Below are 20,888 nucleotides of genomic sequence, written 5' to 3' on the forward strand. Positions count from 1 at the left end.
ATTCTATGCCTCAGTTAATAAAGATAAGTATCCAATATGCATACTTAACCACCTTATCTACCAGTCCTCCTGCCTTCAGGGAGCTATCAATATATACCCCAAGGTACCTCTGGAATTTAAAGCAACCGTGTCCATTAAACTCTCACTGATTGTTGCAAAAAACCCTGATGACTTTTAGGGAAGGAAATCTGCCGTCCTTACTGGGTCTGGCCTACATGTGACTCCAGAACCCTAGCATTGTCGTCCCCCCCCGCCCCCTGTCCCCGCTGACGCTTACTCCTCTGCGAAGAAGTCAATAAATGGCTGCCACCTTCGGGCGAACCCTAGTAGTGAACCTCTCAAGGCGAACTTGACTTTCTTTAGGCCAAGAAAGCTCGCCATGTCCGATAGCCATACCTCAGCCCTCGGGGGCTTTGAGTCCCCTCCATGCTAACAGTATTCGTCGCCGGGCTACCAGGGAAGCAAAGGACAGAGCGTCGGCCTCTCGCTCTTCCTGGACCCCCGAGTCCTCCGAAACCCCAAAGATTGCCACCTCAGGGCTCATTACCACCCCAGTTTTCAATACCCGGGACATGACATCTGCGAATCCCTGCCAGTACCCCCTGAGTTCAGGGCACGAACAGAACATGTGTACATGGTTAGCCGGTCGTCCGGCGCATCTCTCACACTTGTCCTCCAGCCCGAAGAATCTGCTCATCCGGGCCACCATCATGTGGGCCCGGGCACGACCTTAAACTGGATCAGGCTGAGCCTGGCGCATGTTGCGGTCGTGTTTACTCTGCTCAGAGCTTCTGCCCAAATATCGTCCTCCAGCTCCCCCCCCCCCGAGCTCCTCCAGCCACTTAAGCTTCAGGTCCTCGGTCTGCGTATCCTCAGCTCCCATTAGTTCCTTGTAGACGTCTGAAACTCTACCCTCTCCCACCTCTCCCCTAGAAACTACCCTGTCCTGCCTCCCCTTCGGCGGGAGACGTGGGAAGGACGACACCAGTCTATGTACAAAATCCCTCACCTGCAAGTATCTAAAGTCGTTCCCTCTCGCCAGCCCAAACTTCTCCTCCAGCGCCCTTATGCTCGGAAAGCTCCCTTCTAGGAACAGATCCCACATCCTCACAATCCCCGCCCTCCGCCACAGTCGATACCCCCCGTCCATGTTCCCCGGGGCAAATCGGTGGTTGCCGCAGATTGGGGTCCACACCGATGCTCTTACCTCCCTTACATGCCTCCTCCACTGGCCCCAGATCCGAAGAGCCGCCACCACTATCGGGCTGGTGGAGTACCGTGCCGGCGGAAGCGGCAGAGGCGCCGTGACCAGGGCTGCTAAGCTGGTGCCCCTGCACGAGACAGCCTCACCCCCCTCCCAAACCGACCCCGCACCCACCATCCATTTCCTTATCATTGCTATGTTGGCCGCCCAGTAATAGTTGCTGATGTTCGGCAATGCCAGCCCCCCTTCTCCTCTGTTCCTTTCAAGCATCACCCTCTTTACCCACGGGGACTTCCCTGCCCATACAAATCCCAGAATAATTTTATTCAGCCTCTTAAAGAAGGACCACGGGATAAAGATGGGGAGATACTGAAAAACAAACAAGAACCGCGGGAGAATCATCATCTTAACAGTCTGCACCCTCCCCGCCAATGACAGCGGGAGCGCATCCGACCTCCAGACCTCCTCCCTCACTCGTTCAATGTGGTTGGCTCTTAACTATCCTCTGAAATGGCCCTTGAATTGCATTCAAGGGCAATTAGGGACGGGCAACAAGTGCTGGCCTTGCCAGTGACTCCCACATCCCATGAAAGAATTTTTAAAAATAAAAGACATTATGAATGTTTTTCTCTCTCCACCACTCTGGATAAATATTTCAGTCAGACACAAGCCAACTCTCTTGTGATTTGAGTTACCAGCACCAAACTGCATTAGTTAGTCTCGCTTGGGCAGGTGATAAAGGGGAACCTGTAAATGTAGTGTATTTGGAATTCCAAGTCATTTAATAAAGGTCCACATCAAAGGTTACTACACAAGATAAGAACATGGTTCGGGGGATAACAAATTAGCATGAATAAAGGATTGGTTAGCTAACAAAAAGCAGAGAGTTGGAATAAATGGGTCTTTTTCAGGTCGGCAAGCTGTAACTAGTGCTCAATGCTGGGGCTTCAAATATTTACAATGAACATCAATGATTTGGATGAAGGGACCGAATGTATGGCAGCTAAATTTGTCGATGTAAGGTAGGAAAGTAAAGTTGTCAAGAGGCAGTAGAGAGACTACAAAGAGATATAGATAGGTTAAGTGATTGGACAAAAATCTGGCAGCTGGAGTATAATGTGGGAAAATGTGAACTCCACTTTGGTAGGAAGAAAAGAAAAGCAGAATATTATTTAAAAGGAGAAAGATTGCAGAACTTAGGTACAGAGGGATCACAGCGTCCTAGTGCATGACTCACAAAAATGTAGTCTGTAGGTACAGTAAGCGATTAGGAAGGTAAAGGGAATGTTGTTTTTATTGAAAGGGGAATGGTACATAAAAGTTGGGAAGTTTTACTGCAGCTGTTCAGGCATTGGTGAGACCTCATTGAAGTAGTGTGCGTAGTTTTGGTCACTTTATTTGAAAAAAGATATAATTGCATTGGAATCATTTCAGAGAAAGTTCACTCAACTAATTCCTGGGATCATTGGCTTATCCTATGAAGAAATGTTGAGCAGATTGGTCCTACACCCATTGGAGTTTAGAAGATTGAAACGTAGTCTTATAAACATAAAATATCCTGAGAAGACTTATTAGGGTAGGTACTGGGAGGATGTTTCCAATTGTGGGGAAGACTAGAACTAGGGGCTACAGTTTCTGGAGTGTCACCTTTGCCTTGTACCAGAGTTGAACGTGTAACGTTCCCTTGACTTGTAGTTCAATCCCTCCTGGGCCGACTTAAAGTGCAGTCACATATTAATGCTCTTAACTCTCCACAGATGCTGCCAGACCTGCTGGCTTTTTCCGGCATTTTCTGTTTTTATTTCGGATTCTCAGCATATAAATTCTGTTTTTTAGGTCTGCATTCTCACAACTAGCCAGTCTGTAAAGGTCATTAATAAAAACATCTACTGGTTCGCCTGACCTTTGAACGGTTGAATTTGGCCCGATTCATAACCTTGCAGCTCCTCGAGTCAAAATAGTTATCATCGGCTTTCAAGACTTCTTCAAATTTATCTGAGGTCTCATTAACACTTTTGTCTTGCAATAACATCTACTATTGTTCCAATGGAGTAAAGTAATGCATTGACTTGTTCACTTCAGACTTATTGTCCAGTTTGGAATCTCAAGAAACATTTTATCCAAAGTGCTCAGTTTGAAATTTGATTTGGTACTTCCACAGGGTAAATTTTCAGATCCAACCCCCCCCCCCCCCCCCCCCCCACCCCCACCCCCACCCCCACCCCCCAATATCGTTGCTGGTGGGAAGGAACCTTTGGCGGACCTTTAGAGGTCCATTGACCTTGGGCGGGAATTTCTAGGCTCGGGCGGGTGCGACTGGAAAACCCCACCCCCACATGTCCAAATCTCTCCCGTAATATGAATTTCAGGTCTGTGGCTGCTGTAAGCTTTTTGGTGGGCTGTCCAAAGTCTTAAAACCTTCCCTTTTGAGGGATGGTCACCAGTTCCACAATCTTTACTTGGTTATCTAACTCTATTTCTGGAGCGGGACTTTCTTCACGGACCACCGCGTGCTTTGGTGCAGTCTTGAATGAGTTGAAAAGTTGATTTTCTGACTTTTCCTGTATCCACTGGATCAGCATTTGGAGTTCTTTAACTTTGTCTTACCGCGTTCTGCAATTTTGGCACCCTTTTCCAGGTCAGACTTGCAAACTTATTTTAAGTGACTTTTCAAGGTTTATCTGGTTCTTCACAGCTGCCACCATGTTGTGTGTTGGTTGGCCTGGCTGAGGAATGATTGCTGAGATACTGGTGTGTCTAAACAATAACTGCTTTATTAGATATAACTGAACCATACACAGATATACGTGACTACGGTGTTAATCTGCTGAACTAGAAATATTCTCCCTCTCAACTCGTAATCATGTGCCTTTTGCATCATCATTCTGGGCGGTGCTCTTTAGACATTTTCAACCCTGGCATTACAGTACCATTTCACAGAGAAAGCTCAACCACATTACTGACAGTCAAAAATGAGCCAGACCAGATAAGGACAGCAGATTTCCTTCCCTAATGGAGGCAAAAATTAATCAAACTAAGTACAAAAGGTTTGACACTATTTAAGAGATGCATTAATATTGGCTAAGTCATTCTTTAATCCAAAAGACTCTACTTCGTAATGGAGATGAGTGAAAGAGATGGATTTTTATGACAATCTGGTAGTTTCATGGTCACCATTATTGATGGTGCTTTATTTTTGAAAAGGTAAATGAATTTAATTATTAAACTCCCCATCTGCTATGGTGGGGATTTGAACTCACATCTTTGAATCATTAACAGAGACCTCTAGACTACTAACCCAGTAACATAATCACTATGCTACTGTACACCTATTGTCTTTGACAATCAAATTGCTCATTACAACTAATATATTCACTAAAGACTGTTTACCTTGGACAAGCTCAAACGTTTCATGAGATCATTTATCATTGCACACCTTCACCCTAAAATGTACGTTCTATTGCCAATGTTTCCTCCAATAAAGTATTGGGGGTTCTTCAAAGTGTATCCAATTGTTGGGTCTTTTGGTCTTTCAACAATTGCAATTCTTGTCATCAACTTTGGCAAGCTTTTCTTTTTAATCATTTGAATCAATCCCAGTTGTATTGTACACTGCTCCATCAGATATCAAAAATCTCTTTTTAAAAATAAATTTAGAGCACCCAATTCTTTTTTTCCAATTAAGGGGCAATTTAGCGTGGCCAATCCACCCACCCTGCACATCTTTGGGTTGTGGGAGTGAGACCCACACAGACAGGGGGAGAATGCGCAAACTCCACACAGACAGTGACCCAGAGCCGGGATCGAACCCGGGTCCTCAGCGCTGTGAGGCAGCAGTGCTAACCACTGCACCACCAAGCCGCCTAGATATCAATAAAGTTCTAACCATATGTTATAAGATAACAGAGAAAAAAAATCAGGCATCTCGATTCCACATGTATCGCGCCTTTGCGAAAACACTAGGGCATCTGTGAAAAGAGAATTGTTTTTTGTCCAGATCAGTGGTTCTGCAAACGATTCTGCAGACAAGCCAGCATAAGAAAATACCACTTATTCATCATGAGTTAATTAGATTAGGTACAAAAGGTTTGACACAATTTAAGAGATGAATTAATGTTGGCTAAGTCATCCTTTTAATAAAAGCCAAAACTCTCCCTTGTAATGAAGATTAATGAAGAAATGAAAAGATTTGTAGGCTGATTGCTGCACAGTGATGATTATCTTGCCGAGCATTCACAATTTTTTTTAACTGATCCGAATTATAGACGATGAATAGCCTTTGCCAAATAGTTTGTGCTTCTTTCAGTTTAATAGTTTTATAATCTGGGATTGATTAAGCGACAAGATAAAACTAATAATTGTGGATGAAGTAATAAAGTTGTCATTGGACCCGAGGAGAAAGGTGTGAGGAAGAAGGGCAGTGGACTCGCTTTGAGCAATTCTTTTTTTGGCCAAACCTGTTTCACCCTCCACCCTTTCTTTGGGAGAAAAGGGAACAATACACTATGTTAAAGTATGGCATTTATCCGGTCCTTTTGATCCTTTCGAGATAAACACTCAGAATGGCTAACTCTCCTCATTCACCTGTGCTGGACTCACTTTAGCTCCTGTGTGGGGGAAGGGCGGGGTGGGGGGAGGGATGTAGGGTGGAATCAAGTTACCTCAGCTTTGAACTGGATGATTGTTCAAAATAAAGTAGCTCTGATATCAAAAGAACCTGGTAATGAACTGAGCATAATGTGGGCCTCTGGAGATAGTATACTCACTGACACCTAGAAAACCCAGTCTTCAAAAAGCATCAACAGACATTTTGGGTGCTTTACAGAGAAGGTATTCATGAAGAAAGGTAGTCATAGTTTTCCATGCAGAACACATAGGCCTAATCTTTTTCTCTAATGAAAGAACACCTACCTTCAATTTGCAATGCAGTACCTCCCCCCAAAAAAAATCAATGTCCTGATTGGTAACCAGTCTTCCAAATTCTTTTTACAGTTAATTCTCTCCCAATTCTCAGCTAAATCCTTGACCGTCCTGTAAAGCATGCTAGGATTTTAGTCATGTAGAATATATACCATTAAAGTGCAAAGTCTATTAAAGGGCGGTACAGTGGCATAGAGGTTAGCACTGCTCCCTCATAGCGCCAGGGAGCTGGGTTGAATTCCAAACAGGAAATCTGTGTTGAGTTTGCACGTTCTCCCCGTGCCTGCGTGGGTTTCCTCCGGATGGTCCGGTTTCCTCCCACAGTTCAAAGATGTGCAGCTTAGGGGGATTGGCCATGCTAAATTGCCCCTTAGTGCCAAAGGTAAGGTGGGGTTATGGTTTCACAGGGATAGGGCGAGTGAGTAGGCGTAGTTAGGGTGTTCTTTCAGAGGGTCGGTGTGGACTCGATGGGCCGAATGGCCTACTTCTGCACTGTAGGGGTTCTATGAAATGTTCATTTACAAACCGAATGATACAAATTCAAAAGACAAATGGGTAGGTTCCTATAAAGGTCTTCCCACATAAGGTCTTAAGCTATTGAAGAATCCATGGAACGACTACAGTACTGAAGGAGAACATTCGGCCCATCAAGTCTGCACTGACCCTCCGAAAGAGCACTCTTTCTCAGCCCACTCCCCCACCCTTTCCCTGTAACCCCACCTAACCTGCACACCTTTGGACACTAAGGGGCAATTTAGCATGGCCAATCCACCTAACCTGCACATCAGTGGGCTGGGTGTTTCGATGGGAATTAGTGCTACCAGTTACTTTGGGCTCCTGAAGTTTGCTTAATGAGGCTCAGTGCTTCCCAAATCTTTTCCCTGGTTTGACCTTATTTTAATACCTCAGACTTTGAGCACGATTCTTCGGCTTAATTGCGCTCTCGCTCAAGCATAACAAGGCCGGTGAATAGCGAGAGAAGCCAATAACGACATCCGCGCCGGGCGGCAAACAGTTTGCAATACAACCGGCCCGCTCACATAGGTGAAATTGGGATCCTTCCGTAGCGTGGCGAGAAACAAATTATCACCACTTCAGCCCCATTTCCATACAATCAACAAGAGCGACCCCATATTCAACGGCCTCCCGTCATTCAGCGGCCTCCACAGCAAGTGGTCACTCTGGCGCCGATCAGTACTCCTTTTTAAAAACTTCAACCTGGCAGAAGGGCTTCTGCAGGGGGGCCGAGGAGGGGAGTGGCCATCTTTGCTCACAGGCAAAGAGCTCTGGGGTGCTGGGATTGCCACCCCAGTGCTCGGCTGGAGGGGAGACCTCAATTGGGGGTGGGGGACCCTCCACAGGAGTGGGCCGCCATGGGGGTGTTGGGGGGAGGCACTGGGGGGTAAGCAAAGGGCAGCCGCTCATGGGACTACCATGCCAACCCCTCGATCGTGTGTACCCGTTCGGGGGGCAATCCTTGTCCCTGCCCATCTGCATCACCCATAGCCCCACCGACTGCTGAGCCTCTGGTTGCATGGCTGTAGGCGATTGCTAATAGAGAATTGGCAATCGTGGTTAAGTGAGCACTTCAGACATGCCAAGTGGATTCCTGTGGGTGGTTGGGCCATGTAGCATGTGGGAGTCATTGCCTGACATCCCAATCACACTTTGATGCCTGGACATTGTGCTTGAACACTGAGGGAGGCAACACCACACACGCAACATCTGAACACCCAGGGGTTGGGACATAGCTCCGGGGACATATCCACAGCTGGAAGGGTGGTGAGCGCCCAGGGGAGGGAAGGATGCCTGGACAGATGGGCAAAGGGTCTGGAGGTTGGTCCGCATTGCGGAAGAAAGTGACAGAGGCATCATAAAGGTTGTGCACAAAGGAGTTTAATGTGCTGAATAATACCCCACTCCCAGCCGTGCCGCCCCCACCTCACCCAGCCCCCAAACCCTCCCCTCTCCACCCCCTACCTAAACCCGCCCCCCCCCCACCCTCCCGCCCCACTCCCTCCCCCAGTACCCTCAGTGTTCCTCAAAGTGCTTTGCCCTCCTAGCTCTACCACTACATCTAGGTATTTCCCCAGGTTGCACATCTGAGGTGGAGGCTGCCAGCTGCCTACCTCGTCCTGTGGCCTTCAAAGCTCGGTCGGGCGTCCTCCGGGGGCTCTGGGGCGAGAGGGCTCTGGCTCACTTGTCGGTGACACATGCACAGCTGTGCCTCCCTGTCCCGTGTGCTGACCTCGAGACATGACCTCATCAGAGGGGTGGAACACGGGAGAGCTGGTGCCCACCATCGCCACTCATTGGGACGGGTCCGGCCCGGCACTCAGCGCATCCTCCTCCCGATCGGTGCTCTTATGGCCCTGAGGTCCACCTTGGGAAAGAGGGACAGCCGGGGCTTGAACCTGCATCATCTTGCTCTGCCAGCCATGGCTTCACCCCAGTGTCTGCACTACCATTGTGACGACCTTGGCGAAGCACCTCAGTGACTGGGCCATGCTCTGCAGCGCCTCGGGAATGCCCACCTGCGACTGGGACAAACTCCACAGTGCCTAGACCATGCCCCTCTGAGAGTAGGACCTGTCCCTCAGAAACTCATCAAGGTCAGCCTGTTACTGGGTGACATCCCCCAGCGAGGCAGTCATTCTGCCGAGGCCTCAGCCATGGCCGTCACCGACTGCGCGACGCCTTGGACACCTTCACTAATGGTGCCGACGTCGTGCACCAGGCTCTCCACTGCGGTGGCCACCCCAGCAGTGTAGGTCTCTGTGCCACTCATTGCCGGCGCCATTCCCTGCACCCGTAGTCTCTGGGAATCCTCCAAGCTGCTCCTTAGCTGCTGGAGCCACGCTGACATCTCCCTCTGAACGTCCCGGGTGCTCCCTATCGTCTCCATCTGCTCCGGGTAACCTACTTCCACAGGCTCAGCATCAGGTAGATACCCAGCTGGGTCCTGGGATCCAGCAACCCTCTGACTGCTGTCTCGCCTGGGGGTTCCTGCCTCCACCTGATGTGCATCACCAGCAGTGCGGTGCTCACCAGATTGTGCCCCAGAAGCCTGACCACTAACATTTCCCACTGAGGTATGTGTGTATCTGCATTGATGGGGAGTGGGGAACAGCTGTGCCATGACTACGGTGGCATCTTCGGAGCTCTCCGAGGTATTCCCCAATAATAATAATAATCTTTATTCTTGTCACAAGTAGGCTTACATTAACACTGCAATGAAGTTACTGTGAAAAAACCCTAGTCGCCACATTCCAGCGCCTGTTCGGATACACTGAGGGGAAATTCAGAATGTCCAAATTACCTAACAGCACTTCTTTCGGGACTTGCGGGAGGAAACCGGAGCACCCGGAGGAAACCCACGCAGATACAGGGAGAACATGCAGACTCCACACAGACAGTGAGCCAAGCCGGGAATCGAACCTGGGACCCTGGCACTGTGAGGCAACAGTGCTAACCACTGTGCTACCATGCCGCCCTCTCAGAGTCAGGAGAGGGTGCCGCCCAGGGTGGACCGGGGCCCTCGGCTGGAAGACCTAAGGGAGAATGGACATGTGGTCAGTGGGAGGGTGGGTCAGTCAGTATGGCAATAACAACTCAGGTTTGACAGGTCCTCCGGGTGGAGCCGGTGGTTCCTCACCTCTGAGACATCTTCCAGTCTCCGCGTGACTGGCATATCTGATCTCGGCCACCCCAGTTACCTCCAGGGCCTGCTCCTTGAAGGAGGGGAGGTTTCTTATGTCTGGCACCTCAACGCCAGTCTGGGACCTCTCCCGACGATTATGGGAGAGCTTTTCCTGAGGAGACACAGAGGAGTCATCATTAGCCACACACGTAGTTCGCAGTGGTGGGAGGGGGTATGTGAAGGGAGGATTGGGATGGGGGCTGTTGTGGGGGAGGCTGGGGGTTGCATGGGGAGTTGGGGGGTGGTGGATGCTCCCTTGCGGGGTGGGGGGGTCAGTGTCTACTCACTCGTGTTGCCCAGTGTAGGTCATTGACCTTCTTCCTGCTGCACTGGAGGCCAGTCCTCTCAGTCACATTGCCCAAGCTTACTGCCGCCGCCACCTCATCCCAGGCAGCACTGGCTGCCTTGTGGCTCACCTTCCGGGACACTCGGGGGAATGGGACATCCCTCCTGGCCTCCGCCGCATCCAGGAGCCTCACAGGTCAGCGTCGCGAATCTTGGGGCCGGTCTCCTGGGCGCCAGTGTTGCCAGCTGGCTGGGGTTGGCTGAGCAAGTGCAGTTTAAGTGTTGCTCAATGTTGTTAGCGGGGGGGGGGGGGCTAGTGAGCTCAGACCCGTTGGATCAGCTGGCGAGCCTTCATTTGTGGCGAGAAGCCCATGAGGCCCCGTTAAGTGGACCAATTAACATTGGATTGCGTTGCCAGCCTCACTGGCCGAGCTCCGGGAAGCTCACGGTAATTCCTCCTCAATACCACACTTAGAATCTTTCTGGAGAATCACGCCCTTTGTGTGACCCCCAGAATGAAAATAATGGGGGGGAGGGGGTGCGGGGAGAGTAGCCGGGGTGGAGGCTGGATAGGAGAGCTGTTGGGGGAGCAGGAGTTGAGCTTTGGAGAGTTGATGAAAAGACTTGTTTCTAAAAAAATTGGCCTCACAGCTGTCAGAAATCAGTCTGAGCTCCACGGCAGCCATTGCTGCCTCGGAGATTGTGACCCCAAATTCTTGTCTTGCAATCCCTTGTAGGGGTCATGACCCCACAGGTTGGGAGGCCCTATAGGGAGGGGGGAGGGGAGGGGGGAGAAGAGCAAGAGAAGTTCCCAGCATTTGCTTTACCCTCAATTGTCTCGGTTTTAGCTTTACGGTCGTGCCTTGCCTGAGTCAGAAGTTTGTTCACGGTAGTCGCATCTACTCTGATGCTTCTGTACATTACTGAACCATTTTTCCAGTCGAATCATTTGAGTATAGAATGATACATCACGGAAGGAGACCATTCGGCCAATTATGCTGAGGCCAACCTTTTGAAAGTGCTATCTAATTAGATCCATTTCCCAGTCAATTCCCCATAGTGATGCAATTTTTTCCTTTAAGTAACCATCCAATTCCATTTTATTCCAGTCATTGCATATCACATATTATGTGCAGCACTAAAGTAATCCATTCAGCCCCACTAGTCTATACTGAACATTTTATATTTTATATATCTCAGAATAATGCAGAGATGACACTAATTTTTAAGGATGCAACAGTTTATTTTATTTTACAAGAGTTCAAAAATATCTCTGCAATCACAAAATGTCTGCACTCAGGTTCACAGCTCAGCTTTTAGTAGCTTCTGTGGTGTCTGTTTACTTTGCTCTGAGTCCACACCCCGGCTTAACCAATCAAGCACAGTGAGCATTGATCAGTTTCCAGATTCACACAATTGAACAATAGAACACTACAATGGCGTTAGTGCTCCTCACAAACTTACTCATCTAAACTAATCAGCATAATCTATTCATTCTTTCACCCCCCCCCCCCCCCCCCCCCCAACTTGGTTAGTCTCACTTCTCCTTTAAAAGATCTACAATAATAACATTAATCTTATTCATATTATGGTTAATCTGAAGATTCTCTCTTCATTTTACTCTACTGGCTTCCATTTATATGGCACCCTTCACAGCCATCAGACATCCCAAAGCACTTTTTGAAAGGTAGTCTGTTACTGTTGCAATAAAGGAAATGCAATAGCCAATTTGCACACAGCAAGCTTCCGCAAACAGGAATGTGACAAGAGAATCTGTTTCTGGAGATGCTGGCTGAGGGATAAATATTGGTGCATGACGCTAGGGAGAACTCCCTGGCTCTTCTTCGGCATGCTGCCATCGGATCCTTTACATCCACTTAACGTGGCATTTAGGGACTTACATCTAAAAGACAGTATCCATTAAAAAAAAAAATTGGTGAGGTCTTGTGGCACATTGAGTAGTATCCCTACTTGTGGGCTAGAAGTTCCACTTTCAAGTCCCACATCAGGACTTGATGGCAATGGAAGATGCACTCATAATGTGGCCAAAGAGGTTGCCCATTAGTCTATAAATCCTTCCAATGTGATAAGAGGGCCGATCATTTAGGACTGAGATGAGGAGAAATTACTTCACTCAAAGGGTTGTGAATCTTTGGAATTCTTCACCCAAGATTGCTGTGGAAGCTCCATCATCGAATACATTTAAGGCTCGGATAGAGAGATTTTGGTCTCTCAGGAAATCAAGGGACATGTTGAGCGGGTGGAAAAGTAGAGTTTAAGCCCAAGATTAGCCATGTTGATGGTATTGAATGGCAGAGCAAGCTTGATGGGGCTAAACCTGTTCCTATTTCCTGTGTTGTTGTGAATGTTAAGATCCCGGCCCAGACCCCAATATTTGTTAGGATACCGACAAGAACCTCAAATATTTATTTTTTAGTTGTAAAACTGTGAGATAAGGACATTTCACCCCAGGAGTGATGACTCTGACCAATAGTATCCTTTATGTTAAAACAAACTTTAATTTAAACACAGTATTGATCACATTAACATCAAGGAAAATAGCTTTACAATTATCAGTTAAATATTATTATTTTCTGTTAAATAATTCTTAAACACAAAAAAAACATACACTTACTCGATCTTTACCTGCTACTAACTACAATTAAGCAACCCAATACAGTTCAAATGCCACTTACACATAAAGTTAATAAACAGTTTCCTTGCTTAGTTGTGTAGAGACTTTTGAAGAGAAAGACCCTTTCAGGAGCAGAACCAGTACACTTCTGCTCAACCGAGCAGCATAAGTTATCCACTGTCCAGGGAATCTCCAGCAATCGTAACAATGTTCCATTAGCTCTCTATATGTAAGCAATAAATGCTAAAAACCATAGTTACCTCACTTTTTATGACTCCATAATTACAGCTTCAGCAGTCACACAGCAGTCACACAGTCTGGGTACCTTAACCTAGGTTCTTTAATAATATTGCTGCAACAAATATATACCTTAACCCAGGTTTTAAAAACATTACTGCAACAGATATAAAACATAATATATAACAATTTCTACATTTTTACATGATTTCCTGCTTCTGCCATGGAATCACAGAAATTAAAGTTTAAAGTGATTAACTTGCTGTTTTGTGGGTGGTCTCCAGTAAAACTGAAACATTTAGGACTGAGATGAGGGTAAATTTCTTCACTCAAAGGGTTGTGAATTCTTGGAATTCTCTACCCCAGAGGATTTTAATATATTTAAGGCTGGGATTCATATAATCTCTGCAGTGCAGAAGAAGGCCATTCGGCCCATCAGGAAATCACCAACCCTCTGAAAGTGTGCCCCCAACCAGACCCAATCCCCCGTCCTATCCCTGCAACCCCATCTAACATCCACATCTTTGGACAATAAGCGCAATTTTATCATGGCCAATCCACCTACCCTGCACATCTTTGGACTGTGGGAGGAAACTGGAGAAACCGGCGGAAACTCACGCAGACACGGGGAGAATGTGCAAACTCCACACAGACAGTCACGCAAGGCTGGAATTAAACCCAGGTCCGTAGCACTCTGAGGCAGCAGTGCTAACCACTGTGCCACCGTGGTACCTGATTGAAAGATTCCACTGAGTGGAATATGCACAGTGACTATGTGACATAATTTTCAAATCATAACCCACATGATTGATCCAGTGAACACCATTGGGTTTGCAATTCCCTCCCCTACCCTTCATCCCAAAACCTTTTGAGACCTTTCTGCTCAATGTTTATTGTTCTCTCCTCTTTTGAGGGGTTGAGGTCAATGACCCAATCCTACACAGTGCCCTGTGATTGTGTATCAGTTTACATTGAATTAAATGGTGGTGTGGATTGAAATAAGAACAACACTTGCATTTACATAATGTATTTAACACAGTAAAGTGTACCAAGGCGAGGCACAGAAGCGTTATCAAACATAATTTGACTCCGTGCTACGCAAAGAGATATTAAGATATATGACCAAGAACCCGGTCAAAGAACTAGGTTGTAAGGAACGTCTTAAAGGAGCAGAGAGACACAGAGAGAAGTGAAGAGGTGGAAAGATTTAATGAGGGAATTCCAGGGCACATGCAGCTGAATGCATGGCCGAAAATCAGGAATGTGAAAAAAGCCAGGTCTTGGAGTATGAGCTGGATGAGGTAACAGAAGCATTGAGCAACGAGGCCATGGATCCATTTGATAACAAGAATGAATGATTTAAAATCAAGTCATTGCTGGACCCCAAACCAACGTAGGTCAGCGAGCACATTGATTGTCACTTGGTGCAAGTTAGCACATGCACGGCAGACATTTGAGGATGAATTTGGGTTTACAGAGTAGGAGGTCAGAGAGTTGAGCATTGGATTATTGAATCCAGAATCTGAGGTAATGTGGAGACAGACAATGTGAAGGAAGTGGGAGAAGGTGGTTTGGATAATGAATACAATATTGAGACAGCGTGAATCAGAGCTTCGAAATTCCTTCCTGCAGTGCAGTCCCTCTTGCCTCATGACATCTACAGTTTAAGATTGCAAATGCCTGCTATTTTCAATTCCAATACCTTACTTGTTATAAACTTGAAACTGTTTCTCTGTCTCAGTACTGCAATTATTTTGCCATTCTTTAGGAAGAATGACAGTTCTTGAGTCAACTCATTGCCTGTGCTGGTTTTGGGTCATTATTTTGCATTGTCTCCCTTGAATCAAGCAATTTTCCCAGGCCCCACTTCTCCAAGTTCTTTAGATGATGTTCGTAATACTATTAAGCTGTGTCCCACCATTTTAATATTCAGGATTAGTCCTCATACATCCCTTAAGATCCCTTAAGGTAGCAGAGCAGGTGGATACAGTGGTTAAGAAGGTATATGGTATACTTGCCTTTATTAGCCGAGGCATAGAGTTTAAGAGCAGGGAGATTATGCTAGAACTGGATAAAACGTTGGTTAGGGCACAACTGGAGTATTGTGTACAGCTTTGGAATCCACATTACAGGAGAGATGTGATAGCACTGAAAGGGTGCAGAGGAGATTTGCTAGGATGTTGCCTGGGCTGGGGAGTTTTAGCTATGAAGAGAGATTGGATAGACTGAGATTGTTTTCCCGGGAGCAGAGGAGGCTGAGGGGGACATGATTGATCCAGGTTCGATCCTGGCTCTGGGTCACTGTTCTCAGGGAGAACACATTCTCCCTGTGTTTGTGTGGGTTTCGCCCCCACAACCCAAATATCTGCCTGGTAGGTGGATTGGCCACACTAAAATTGCCCCTGAATGAAAAAAATGAATTGGGGACTCTAAATTTTTTTTTTTAAATGATTAATATGTATAAAATTATGAGGGACATGGATAGAGAAGACAGAAAAAAACATTGTCCTTTGGTGGAAGGATCAATGACCAGCGGGCATAGATTTAAGGCAAGGGACAGGAGGTTTAGAGGGGATGTGAGGAAAAACATTTTCACCCAGAGGACGGTGGGAGTCTGGAACTTGCTGCTTGAAAGGTTGGCGGAAGCAGAGACCTTCATAACATTTAAGAAGTATTTAGATGTACACTTGCAATGCCAAGGCACACAAGGCTATGGGCGAAGTGATGAAAAATGGGATTAAAATAGTTAGGTGGTTGTTTTTGACCGGTGCAGACACGATGGGCTGAAGGGCCTTTTCTGTGCTGTAGATGTCTATGACTCTATGACTATATCACAATCATTGTCACATTGCTCTTTTACACAGTTGTCAGCTGGAAGCAGCCCTTGTTATTAAAGGCTGGGCATTATAATGCTGATATTAATGGGCTTTTTATGTGTTCATGCACAAGTTAAGCATAGTTTCAATGACTTCACTAAAACAGCAGATAAAGGAATGTCACATGCTTACCATGCAATAATATTGAGACTACTGTTTGTGTTTGTTTGGCCATTGTGGAGAAACGGATTGCAAACAAAATAATATATGGGCATTGCACTCTAGTTTAAGTGAATATTTTGACATTAATGCTGGTTTAGGTTAAGATAGTAGCTTGCTGAGATCCTTTGAGGGAAAAGTATTGCAGATACGTCATGACTTGTTCGTGTTTTGCATCACACCCAATGATGCTGTGTTAACAAAATTTCAGGTATTCCACTCCCATTCTGCAAGCCCTGCGGAAAGGGGGCATTTGTCCCGCTTTTGGCATAACAGGGAAGATTTGTCAGGAAAGAATAAGGGGATAGGACTAATTGGATAGTTCTTTCAAAAACCAACACAGGCACAGTGAGCTGAATGGCCCTCTGTGCTGCATCATTTTAGGATTCTAATACACTCTCGATGATTCAGATGATCATGATTTATTTATTAACTCAGTGGCCCTCACACGGAACCAATTTATTGTAAAGTGGTGGGTGTACACCTTCCTGGCTGCACGCTTGCTAAATTTTGTAAATGTGTTTTTTGTTTGCTGAGAAGTGTCTTCTCCTCAGATCCAAGCCACACATGAAACGCTTCTGCCATCATTTCAATCTTTCTGGAAAACATTTACCCTTTTTTGCATATGAAAAGAAAGTGCAATTTTGTTTTTAAAATGCTGCAGCTACTTTGATTTGAAGTGCTTCTCTGAATTTTCAATGGTTGAGCCTGGCCTTTGGTAAATACAACGCAACAGGTGATTTTCGCAAGTTCTTTGCATGTGGTACACATCTTTCATAAGCTGAACTACCCTACCAGCAAATGGTAAGTCCTTATTCCCTAATGTTTAATGAATAATCCTATTATTTCTATCTATGAGGGCTATTTCAGCATCTGGATTGTTTTTTTTTTAGAAAAGCGCATCTCAAACAGTTGGATCAGATTATTAATATAGCCGTGAAAGAAACAGTGCCCATTAAAGTCCTTTCAACTCACCCATTCTTTGATTAATATTTGTCTTTGTACTGCCTCACAGATCACATGGTTATCAGAACAAAAGAACACAGCTTCTTCCAGCCGAAATCACGACTGCTGAGGGAAGATGGCAGCGTCTTTGGGAAGGGCAACGCTTAATCTCCCTCAAAGGGCGAATGCTTCAATATCCCTTGAGGACATGGCACGCAATGAACCCGGCAGCCTTGTGCAGCGATTTCTCTGTTGTGGCGGCTGCCAAGAGATTTGGAGGAAAAGGGTGGTCTCTGTGCCCTTTCACATTCAACGTTGCCTCAGGCGCTTTACGGGAGGTTCTCAGGACGAGCATGGAACCCCATGTCAGGAAGATACGGCATCTTTCCACCTCAGTCCGGAACCAACAGCCACAGTCCATGAAGTGGAAGGTGGTTCTGAAGACCAGGCAGCCGATGGTAAAAGGTGCCGTCGAAGGTCACTAAGCGCAGTGTCCACAGCATGGAGATTGAAGCAAAAGAGTAAGTTGACTCCCTTGTCTTCGTTACCACTCCAGAAATATGTGAATAAAAGCTACATCCCCAACAATAGTGATGAAGCCTCAGAAATGTACCCTGGAACGAGCCAAGAGGATTTACTCACACCTCCTGTGATCAACCTGATCCCACCTACTCCATCCAATGTGATCGATGATGATCAGTTCTTTGAGATACATTTGGAGGAGGGCAGTTCCCCCGACAATGAATGCACAGGCAGTCCAGGAAATCCAAAAACCAGAGATGATAGGAACTGCAGAGCTGACCAAGATACAAAGAGGAGAATGTGCAGCATGTTTGGAAATAATGCGAGCCATGTCAAAGGAGACACATCAGTGATGCCGTTTGATACATCTGTAGAATCAGATATCTATTTGCTTAAAGACATTGCAGATCTGAACTCAGACGATGCTCCTGTCCAACATGAGTTAAAATCCAATTGGAAACCAGAGGGAGGGGCTGATTCAGAGGCTGAACCAAACACGTTGAGCCAGGTGAATCCGTTGCAAAACTGTGAAGGGGCTCAATTTCCACAGGACCCAGAAAAAAGTAAGTATCAAATATCTATGCCTGTCTTGTCCGTTCGTGGAATGTGGAATCTCCAGCAAGGCTATTATTTGTTGCCGATCCCTAATTGCCCTTGACCTGAGTGGCTTGCGAGGCCATTTCAGAGGGCAATTAAGAGACAACCACATTGCTTTGTGCCTGGAGTCACATGTAAGCCAGACCGGGTAAGGACGGCAGAGTTCTCTCCCTAAAGGACTTTAGGGAACTAGATGGATTTTCACAACGATCAATGGTAGTTTCACTGTAACACTATTCTGCAAATTCGTTTTCAATTCCAGATTTTCTATTCATTAATTGAATTCAAATGTTCCCAGCTGGCATGGAAAAATTAGAACCCATGCCCCAGAACATTAGCCTGGGCCTCTGGTTTACTAATCCAGTGACGTTGCTCTGCACCACCATTTCCCCCTATTGATACATGTAAAGAGACATTGGCCAGGGTTTTCCGGCCCTGCCCACCAGCGGGATCTTCCAGTCCTGCCGAAAGTCAATGAATTTTTGACTGGCTTGCCTTCCCCCGCCCCCCTGCAGTGGGTCCTGTCACAGTAGAGCCCAAAAATCCCAGCCATTGGGTATAATCTCAAAAACATTATTGAAGCTGCTGAAACCCTTGTCCAGGTCTTAATTGGCTCTAGAAATAACTATTCTAACACTTTCCGAACTGCCTTCCCTGATTCTACCTTAAAAGTTGTTGTTGATATTTTGCTATTATCAAACTGTTAAGTTCTCTATGTGCGATGAGTTGCTTTTTAACATTGTACCTGACACATGTAAAACACTGGTCCAACCAGGCAATCCCTAAAGAACTCACTGAATGCCATTCTAATTCATTCCTGATGTGGGCGATTCTCCGGCCTCGTTGCTCTCTCACTCAAGCGAAACGAGGCCAGTGAATAGAAAGAGAGGCCAAAAACGAGATCTGCGCCAGGCGACAAAAAGTTTGCGATGTAACTAGCTCGCTCACAAATCGGGATCTCGCCGTAGCGTGGTGAGAAACCAATTATCACCACTTCAGCCCAATTTCCATGCATTTAACGAGGGCCACCCCATATCCAACGGTCTCCTGTCATTCAGCGGCCTCCCCAGCAAGCGGTCACGTGGCGCCGATTAGTACTCCTTTTTAAAAATGTGAACTTGGCAGAAGGGCTTCTGTGGGAAGACGAGGAGGTGAGTAGCCATCCTTGCTCATAGGCAAAGAGCCCGGGGCACTGGGATTGTCACCCCTGTGCTCGGCGGGGGTTGGAGGACCCTCAGCTGGGGGTGGAGCTGGAGGACCCACGCCTCCAGGGCACACCCCTTGAAGGAGGTGAGGATTCTTATGTCTGGCACCCCTCTGCCAGTCTGGGCCCTCTCCCGATGGTTATAGGACAGCTTTTCCTGAAGAGACTCAGAGAGGGCATCATTAGCCACACGCGTGGTTCACAGTGGTGGGGAGGGGGGTGTGAAGGAGGGTTGGGGGATTGAAGGGGGAAGGGGAGAGGGAGGCTTGGGGGTTGCATGGGGAGTTGGGGGGTTGATGCTCCCTTGCGGGGCGTGGGGGGCATTGGTGTCCACTCACTCGTGCTGTCCAGTGTAAGTCGTTTACCTTTTTTCGACACTGGAGGCCAGTCCTTCTGGTCACATTCCCTGAGCTCACAGCAGCTGCCACCTTGTCCCAGGCAGCACTGGCTGCCCTATGGCTCACCCTCAAGGGAACAGGACACCCTGCGTCTCGGAGTCTCCCCAGGTCAGCATCCCCGAATCTTAGGGCCGGTCTCCTGGGCGCCATTGTTGCGAACTGGCTGGGGTTGACTGAGCAAGTGCTGCTTAAGTGCTGCTCGACCGGGTTAGCGGGGTGCTGGCGGGCACGGTGCTGGCGAATCAGCTGGCGAGCCTTCATTTGTGGCTAGAAATCCGTGAGGCCTTGTTAAGTGGATCAATTAACATTGAAAAACGTTGGCGGCATCACTGGGCCGAGCGCCGGGAAGCTCGTGGCAATTCCCGCTTCAAAAGTTTTCCGGAGAATTGCGCCCGATACATCCATTATCTGGCTGGATTCAATGACATCAAATATATCTTGCTGTGACTGCAACGAGGTTTGTCCCCATTGGCTCATTCCATCGAAGATTCCAAGTTTCACTGACATCTCTGTTGTGCCAGCATATCAGGCAAATGGTGTATCCCTAGAAATGAGTGAAATGAAAAAAATGAATCCTAGAATCCTGCTTACAGTGGGTGCTTGTGAAAACCATTCTTACTGCACAAACTCACACTGCTCGGGGCAAGGGCTGACAAAGTACGTGCTGTTGGTCATTTTAACCCCCCTCAACAGGCCCCATGCTCACTGCAGGTTTGGAAGGTTAAAATGGAGTCTGAGCATCGGTGGGCTGAATTTGTTCCCCGATTGGCGCAAACAGCTGATCATAATACAAACTATGCTGAGGTGAAATAAAGGTCCAACTTTAATGCAGCCATCTAACATCAATACAACACAATGAGACAAGGTGCCTGCGCCCACAAGAGACCAGGGCTCTCAATCACCCGAGGGTGATAACCCACAGTATCAGACAGCAGTGGTTCCCAACCAGTGGCCATGAAAAAAGATTCAAAATTATTCAAAATTCATGTAATTAAACTAAAACTAACCTTTGTCTTCAGCTCTGTGGTTGGTATCGCCAAGACCCGACGAATCTTGGGTCTCCCGCTCATGCGCCAGCTGGGAAAGCCGCACATACGTGGTTTCGATCTTTTATGTTGGTTAGGCTCTGGGCGGCATGTGGTGCAGTGGTTAGCACTGGGACTACGGCGCTGAGGACCCGGGTTCGAATCCCGGCCCTGGGTCACT

The 20,888-nt window shown here is 47.0% G+C and overlaps 1 protein-coding gene across 1 annotated transcript in view; it reads left to right on the forward strand.

The window, feature by feature from the left end:
- Positions 1-20,888, forward strand: part of LOC140421638 (uncharacterized) — a 165,854-nt gene that overhangs the window by 9,752 nt on the left and 135,214 nt on the right. The window contains exon 2 of the mRNA XM_072506436.1: positions 17,032-18,046. Within this exon, the coding sequence (XP_072362537.1) occupies positions 17,098-18,046 (949 nt within the window). The 5' untranslated portion in view covers positions 17,032-17,097. The remainder of the gene's footprint in view (positions 1-17,031; positions 18,047-20,888) is intronic.

The sequence above is a fragment of the Scyliorhinus torazame genome, chromosome 1 (genome assembly GCF_047496885.1).
Source record: "Scyliorhinus torazame isolate Kashiwa2021f chromosome 1, sScyTor2.1, whole genome shotgun sequence".
NCBI lineage: Eukaryota > Metazoa > Chordata > Chondrichthyes > Carcharhiniformes > Scyliorhinidae > Scyliorhinus > Scyliorhinus torazame.